At 41.6% G+C, this 8,542-nt stretch overlaps 1 protein-coding gene across 1 annotated transcript; it reads right to left on the bottom strand.

Moving 5' to 3' along the window:
- Positions 1-6,793: 6,793 nt before the first annotated feature.
- On the bottom strand, positions 6,794-8,247 carry LOC149813624 (3-hydroxy-3-methylglutaryl-coenzyme A reductase 1-like). The gene is made up of 5 exons (XM_089991162.1): positions 7,945-8,247; positions 7,446-7,896; positions 7,269-7,357; positions 7,124-7,185; positions 6,794-7,040 (listed from the first exon to the last, which is right to left on the bottom strand). Exons 1-5 carry the CDS (start codon positions 8,245-8,247, stop codon positions 6,794-6,796), a joined length of 1,152 nt encoding a protein of 383 aa, XP_089847288.1.
- Positions 8,248-8,542: the final 295 nt, after the last annotated feature.

Genomic DNA, 8,542 nt, shown 5'->3' with positions numbered 1-8,542 from the left:
CCCCGCCCGCTAACCCGCCAACATGAACCCGACCCGCCCGCCAACCCAGTTATCCGACCCGACTCGTTTATTAAACGGGTTAACCATGTCGTGTCAGGTTACCCGTTTAATAAATGGGTCAGATTCATGTTTGCCACAGCTGACCCGTTTAATAAATGAGTCGGGTTTATGTTGAGGTATGCTGACCCGCCAACCCTACCTGATTGCCACCCCTAGATCCAGCAGTCGGGTATCGGCATGTGTCGTTGGGTCGGATCCAATAAGGTCTGATCCATACAGGGCCCCGACCTGACTCGGTTCAGCCCCGACCTGACTTGATGGGGTTGAACTAGGTCAGCAAGCCCTTCAGCCTCGAACGAGACCTAAGCTGGTTCGGCCCTAATAGGGTGCCGAACCAGACTTGTTCACTAGAGAGATCTGAACTCTTTGATGCACAGTGCCAAACCGGTCTTGTGCATAAATGAGAAATCTGGCAAATGCCTAACCTGGCTCGATGCTGGCACCCGAACCACCCTACCTAACAAGGTCGGCAATGGGTCATTGTCTTAGTCAACTGTGGACTGAACCGGTCCTGGCATGTGACCAATACGGCCTGCACTAAATGCCTGAATCAGCCCCAGGTCATCATATGTGATGCCTGCTCACAGTCGACCAAAACGGTCACACCATATGACTGATACGGTCTGCACCTAATGGTCAAACCGGCCACATATTGTGATTCACCCAACTGAATCATCAAATTACAGTCGCACGTTGATGCCCACCGACAGTCGACCGAACACGAGATCGAAAGAAAGAAAACCTCCACTAGCGGAGGGGCCAAAGAAAATTTCGATGACACCCAGGAAAAAATAGTCCTTAATCACCAATGGGCCGGTAGTATCCGGCGATGGTTAAAACAAACAACCCTCGATGCCGCCATACATAGGACTTATCAGGTATTCACCTTCCTGTCGATCGGTGATGGCCGAATCCGAACAGAGTGTCGTTGACTCCAACAAGTTTGGCCCTGAATGAAGACGATTCTGACCCTGAATGAAGATGATTCTAGCGAATAAATGTGCCCAATAGTAAGGATGATGGGTCGAGCACATTCGGCGATGGCCGAAATCGACCTCGAATGCCAGAGAGCTTGATTTGAACGATCATTCGCCCATTCGCCATCCGGCGTTGAGATCCGGTAACAACCCACTCGACAAACAAGAAGTAGAAAATCCCTATTCAACTAGTGGAATCAAGAATGGACATGAGCCCTGGTTGTTCAGCGATTATACCGGATGATCGCCTCTTTGGTGGTCCGAATAGGAACAAGCCCCCGCTCCACCTGACGGTGGTCCGATTATCAAGAAGGGACGGTGCCACCGTCTGAATCAGCAACCTAACAAAAGGCACTATGGCCTTTCCTGCTCGGCAATCTTAATGGGGATAGAACCCCATGCCGCCCAGTGACGATCCAATGATCACAATGGATTGTCGCCGAGAAAAGAAAAGGTATAAAATATATGAAATCATATATTTTTTCAACGATTCAACAAAAATATGGTCGCTCTGATATCAATTGTTGGATTAAATAATCCACTGAAATGAAAGCAGGATCGAATACATGTTCTCGTTAAACCGTTGAAATCGAAGCTAAAATAAATCTTAATGTGGAGCGTTACCTGAATCCATAGCACTTCGGTTGATCGTTGACGGGTATGATCTTTCAAAACCTGTATATTTAGCCATTTTCCTTTCTCTAAACCTAATGAGAGAGAGACTAAATTCGTTTTCTGCTTATGGAGAGTCTGAAAAGAGGGTCACTATATAAGGTTTGGGAACTATAACCTAATGTGTTTAAGACTCTGTCTCTAATTCAGCCCATTATAAAATTCTAGATAGAGCAGGTCTCTCCACATAGTGTTTCATACCATATGAAATACTACAGGGCCCATCCGAATTAGAGCACATAAACTGAGCTTGAACCTAAGACTGCTTTACAATGTGTGGTTAAATTTATGTAGGCCCACACAATTTTTTCAACAACGCAGACACCTAAGTTGTTGCATCGCACGAACACAGAAAAAATGCCCATTGTTGCTCCTCTCCCCCTCCCCTCCCAACTGAACAGTGGCAGACGAACAAGAACCAACAAAAAAATCAAAAAAAAAAATGAGGTGCATGGACAAGGCAGGACAGTGCTCCATGTCCTGTTCGCGGGCGTGCATGGACGTCCCAGCGCATCCTGTCCACGAACGTTCTGAATTCAAATGCACCCTTAAGGACTGGGCTAGATTTAAAAAAGAAGTTAATGTTATTGTATCTTGTGTTACCACTGAATTTCTGTGCTTATGCCCACAAGTTTGGTTTCATTTTATCTTTTTTATCGTGGAAGTTGGTGGGCTCTGCACAGCCAGCTTTTCTGGGGGTGTTGGGGAACAGGGAACGTGGGAAAGGATGAGTTCTGCCACTAAAATGGGAAAAAAATGGAATTGCACTCCCAAATTTAGTAATTTATGTAACAAAGATAAGGGTACGACCTCACATGCAACAAGCATTGATGTTTAAGTTTATAACATTTTTAAAAAATAAGCCATGAGAACACAAATTTTTTAGTTTTTAATAAATAAAAAAATCGATATATTTAAAATGAACTTGTATTGGAATATTATTAAAAATTGTCACCAGGGACAGGCGGCCAAAATGGCATGTCCGTGTGACATAGGAGATAATGTCTATAAATAACCTGTCCAAATTAATCAGACAAGTAATGCTCTAATGCTGCATTTTATTCAGAAATCATCTAAATATTTACCGTTGATAAGACTTGATGATTACACTTATGTTTTTGTGGCACTTTCCCTTTAATATAGCTTGTAGGAAAGGCCATAACGTTGGGATCTCAATTCTTGTGGATGAGAAACATTTTATTAAGATTGTAAGCCATTCAAATATAGACATTCAAGAGGACCAACTATTACGTACACACCGGCCTGAGTCACCGGAGTGGCAATGAGCCAGGGGAGAAGGTCCTCACAACTTTGTCCCAGGTTCGACTACCACAAGGTATGCGGGTGCCTTTAACTGGTGGGCTCGAAAAGGATTTAGGTGTGGGTGACCCTACCTGGGAGCAGGCCCATTAAGTGACCCAATTCTTGAGAGTTTCTCGTCAATCAAGTTATTCAATGATATAGAACACTATATATATTTTGGATAGTCCAAGCTCACTGACTGCACATTGGCTGACCTCTTATTAGTAAAAACCTTGAGGTCGTCCTGCCCACCAGGGAAGTACACCCAGCTTGGACCTTGAGGTTGCCACCCACGGGTTTTGAACTTGTGATGTCCTGTCAACTTGGTGACATTCACAAGTTGCCCCTACTATAATACTATATGCTTTCTATTCACTTTTTCTTTTTCTTTTTATTTTTCTTTTCTTTTTTTATATTAATAAAGTTGATTGGTCCCCTGAGTTAATAAGAAACGTAAATACAGTAAAAAAAAATCAACAGAAGCGGGACTGCCAATATGGATAATGGAGGTTCCATAATTAAATTGCTTCCCAAACTAACATCGAGTTGCACGGATTAATAGTTTGAACATGTGGAAATGATGTCCTTGAAAGTTGAAACCTTTGTGCATTCATTGGAGGAATTCATTATCAACCTTTAGCCTGTCACAAGGATACTTTTAACTTGCACCCGTGTCATGTCCCTTTGTGTACTATATTTCCACTGGAAACTGCACAAAAGTGCGTGTCCCGTGTCTTTTTGATAGTGTCTATGTGAGATAGCCTTCAGCACAAAGATATTTATCACCTAAGAAAGAACATCAAATAGTCTAGATTCAATAAATGAGCATCGAATTACTAGATTCAATAGATCAACACAAATGGTATGGAACATAGTCATGGTTTTCTTTCCAATTATAAAGCACAATACAAGGAGTGTAATGGATGATTACCCCAAAACACTCACCAAGGCTAATAAATATTGGTCCTTTTTTGTTATTTTGAAGACAAATGAAGTTTAATATATGAGGGGCATTCAGTTACATAACTTTTTTGGCAATGGTGTATACTAATTTCCATATTATTTAGCTTAGCTTCTCTTGATTATTATTTTATTTGATAAAACCCATTAAAGAGGGTTGAGAAATACAAATAGTGTAGATGTACCTCATATCTTAAAATGAAGAAGAAGGCCGTGCTCCTCCAGAGATATAGCTATAGTTTTTAGTCCTTATCTTCACTTCTAGAAAGTGGCTATTCTCAACATGATTTCTTGAAATGCATGTTTTCATACAAGAAATTTGAGGGTATGGAACCATGGGAACATGACCAAGTTTGTGAATTCTAGCTTTTTTAGTGATTCTTATGTGTTTACGCCCGTTAGTAGCAGAAATTTTGGAGTTTGTGAGCTTGTTGACATTTCGTATCACACCAACCATGCGCCCAATGCTTTATTACAATGAGATCAACCTTGGGATTTATCTTTCGAAGCATTGTTCTTTTTAACATATGTTTATTTTAGCATGATTTAATGGTGTTGCACCCGCCCTTGGGGTGAAGGTGTTGACCCATTCATCCTATGTTCAACTCCCACCTGGTGTGCAGGTGCCTTTAACTGGTAGGCTCTGTAAGGACTTGGGCGTCGGTGACCCTATCCCGGGCGCGGGGTTTGCCTCACAGAGGGCAGGCCCATCGAGCAGTCCTCGGTGAGGATTCCTTGTCATAAAAAAAATGGTGCTTCATTTTGTTTATGATTTAATAGTGTGACTTAATGATGCTTTTATGTACTCATTTTTTCAAAACAAATTTGGAAGAAGCAACATAAACCCAGGAGGAAAGTAGATATGTTGAATGTTAAAACAACTTATTGGTTAGCCTTTTGAGCATCATGTTGATTCCAATCGTGTAACACCTGCCAAGAAAGATGCAGAATCTTATGTTTCTTAGTAGACCTTGTGTTTAGGACTAAAATCCCTCTAAAAAACAAGGTGGAACTACTTGGGTTACCCTTAGGACGTGACTACCAATATAGATAGGCCTTCGCCTTTGGACCACTTGCATAATATGTATATTAGCCCATATGGCCCATAATAAAGCTCTCTCTCTCTCTCTCTCTTTGGACAACTTGCATAATATATATATATATATATATATATATATATATATATATATATATATATATATATATCAGGCCATATGGCCCATAAAGCTCTCTGTCTCTTATATTAACACAAATTTTGACAAATATGATTGGTTGAACACCTTCTTTACATGTGATTAGCTTTCTACAATAAAGTACTATAAGATCAGCTACAGCTGGAACACTAGTAATATCATTATTAAATCTCTAAGCATATGGGGTTGGATATTTTAACGGTTAAATTGGGATTAACTTGGTTACAAGTGCAGTCCCAAATAGCCACCAATCAGCTCTTTAGTTTTTTCCCTTTTTGGATCACACGAAAGTTTACCTCTTTTCTTTTTCTTTTTTATTTGAATGAAGACTTTTCTTTTTAATATTTTGAAGAACTCCAAGAACTCAATTGGTTTCTTGGCATAGATAGACGACCTGGCTTACCCTCTCAAGCAATCTTGCAATCCAACCAACAAAGGGCACTGCAGGACTCACAAAATCATTACTTAAAAGAAAAATACAAAGTAGAAGAGGTGTCCATTAAGAAAATGCCTATTCTTTTCACGCGTTTCCTAACAAAAGGATTTGAACGTAATTAAGGAACTATGTTAATGACTCAATCTTCAAGGCTCTTCTGATATTGGTAGTGTTCCATCAATGATACTTTATACGGTAATCATTATTGTCATCTTAGTGGGAAACAAAAAAAGCCAAAGTTTACTAATCTTGTTTCCATCTTTAGTAACAATACACTTTTCCCTATATTGGTTGTATCCATTTTCTCCTTAAAATAATCAAGCTAAGGAAGGAAACCTTGGGGTTCAACCTCGAGATCCCTTGGCTATGATAGCTACATCATCTAACCAATCAGTTGTTTCATTCAACCCCACAAATTGCATATCTCTCTCTCTCTCTCTCTCTATATATATATATATATATATATATATATATATATATATATATATATATATATATATATATATATGGTAATTGTGCAACCCTTAAATGTGCATCTACCAACTCAATCATGCTAGTCATCTATAGTGGCCTTTAGGGTATGTTTGATGGTTTGTCTAGAGTTGGACAAAATGAACAAAAAGAATAGAATAGGACATTGGTTTTGTTCGTTCCGTTACAACTGTTTCAAATCTAATGTTTATTTGGACTGTACTCATGCTATGTTCTAAATGTCCATTGTTTGATGACGATGTGTGAACAATCATGGATAATGAATCAAATTACTTTGGTTTGGATCATATGACCCAATCCATCCACTATTTTACATGTTTTAACAAGTTTATTATGATTTTTTGCCAGGATAGGATCAAATTGAGAAATTATATCTAAAATCATTAATTTTTGCCCTGAATATGGATTTGAAATTTGACTTTTGCACCAAATATGGAAGTTTCAAATCTATTGTACAACATTGTAATTGATGATTTTTTGCTCAAATCTATTGTATGTCACAAATATTGGAAGTTTGTTGAATTTATCACGACTATACCATGATAAAATCACAAAAAAATCAAGTTGTAATAAGAGTTCAATTTATTGATTTCCCGACTTATATTCATAATGTTGTTGATATTTATTATATGCCATTACTTTGCTGTGATTCTACTTTTTCTTTTCTTTTTTTCGATTAATAGGCTGGGCTTAAATCCCCTTCACTTGCATTCAGCACCCTTACTGAATGGTCGCACAAGCAGATCAATCAGGGGGTTTATCTTTCCATTGCTCACGCTCTCCATCACCGGAGACAATTCAACAAATGACAACAAATTTGGTTTGATAATCCTGAACCTGATCAGCAAAAAATTTGTAGCCTCCATAAATTCAACTGTAAAGACCTTTGTCCGTCTAACATCGATTTCAATTAGATAACCAGACTCCGTTATTAGACGATACCTGCAACTATTTACCACAGCAATGTTGTACACAGAATCTCAGAAAAAATACAAAACTCCTGACGCCACAAATCCTCCAGCACTTGTCACGCTCCAACAACTATGATAAACCCAGAATGCACGCGCATAGCATAAGCTGTTCTGATACTCTTCTGCACCATAACAGAAACAATGTATATCAACGCATAGCCGAACATGCGACTCCTTTAACAGTGAAAAAAACTCCAAATTTCACCCAGGAGTTCACCATCTGCTCTTCATCTTCATTCCAGCTCAACTTCAAGTAAATGTTCTTCACAGCACTGCCTAATCTCTCTAATAAACCTTCAAACAGAATAATCACTAGAGCTGTGAAGAATAGAATTTCTTATACACCAAACTTTTCAAATCACCAGGTGAAAATCCAAATCACCAGAATAATTCATCGGATTTTCTACGGAGAACTTGAGCTCCGCGGCCCTCCTCGCATACGCCAACCTCACGGCTGGCGCACGGCTCATCCCGTCCCTCACGCAGACCGAATCCACACCGTCGGAAGCGTAAATCGCCTTGCAACCCCGGTTCGTGCTCGCCATCAAGCACCCCTCGGTGGTGGCCATCGGCACATAGACCTCTCCCTTCCCCTTATTCAGCAACGGCCCCGCAATCCCCACCGGAATCTGTACATACCCGATCGGCAACTCGCAGCATTGTCCCAAAATTGACCCGTAATCAAACCCATCCAGCGCCAACCCGTCGACCGACCTCCTGGAGACGATCTCCAGCGCCTTCCGCCTCACGCCGGCCGCCCGGCCGCAATCGCCCAATCTCGACTCCAGCGAATGGGAAGGCACGACGCCATTCGCGACTCCCGTGACGATCTCCTAGTCGGGGTCGCTGGAGAGATCGGTGGGCTGAGGGGTAGCCAGTGCCTGGGGGGTGCATGCAGGGGAAGGCCAACGATCGGGCTCAGGCTCGAGGTCGTCCCACAAATCGGCGGGGCGGGAGACGAAGGGCTGGACGTAGATGATGCCGAAGAAGCCGAAAAGGTAGATGAATGAGGAGAGGAAGGAGAGTATGGCAACGATCTCCCAGAAGGTGAGGAGGGTGTTGGTGCGGATCTTCTCACGCCACCGCCGCATCAGATAGTAGGAGGAGAGGAAGAAGAGGACCAGGAAGAATTTATTGGTCACGTTGGCGGTGAGGGGGAGGGCGTCGGAGGCGAGGGTTCTCATGCCAAATCACCGTGAGGTTGGTGTTTGCGAGGGTTCCCATGTCGAAGACGAAGCAGAGAACCCTGGTCCTGAGCATGAAGTTCCGCTCGAGAGAGACGCATCGACGGGCGTGTCGATGCAAAAAAAATTATGTTCCCTCCGTTCCTGTTCATTTTGTAACAGGGGGGGGGGGGAGGTGGATCGAAAATTACATATTATATTATAAAGGACGCGGCGGATGCGCGGAACGCCGTCCGCCGCGTCCAACGTTTGGTGGAAATCGTTGTTCCCAGCGTGATTTTTGTCTGAATCACGC

Source organism: Nuphar pumila, chromosome 16, assembly GCF_984573655.1.
Source record: "Nuphar pumila chromosome 16, dmNupPumi1.hap1.1, whole genome shotgun sequence".
In the NCBI taxonomy this organism is placed as follows: domain Eukaryota; kingdom Viridiplantae; phylum Streptophyta; class Magnoliopsida; order Nymphaeales; family Nymphaeaceae; genus Nuphar; species Nuphar pumila.
The sequence above is the reverse complement of the archived record's forward strand: the minus strand, read 5'-3'. Positions and strand labels throughout refer to the sequence as shown.

Bases quoted from the DNA above. Each gene is read 5' to 3' on its own strand.
- LOC149813624 (XM_089991162.1), bottom strand. From the start codon at position 8,247: ATGAGAACCCTCGCCTCCGACGCCCTCCCCCTCACCGCCAACGTGACC. The intron at 7,358-7,445 runs GTGATTTGGATT...TTCTGTTTGAAG, and splicing joins AAATCCGATGAATTATTCTG to GTTTATTAGAGAGATTAGGC. The intron at 7,041-7,123 runs GTGACAAGTGCT...TGTGGTAAATAG, and splicing joins TTTATCATAGTTGTTGGAGC to TTGCAGGTATCGTCTAATAA.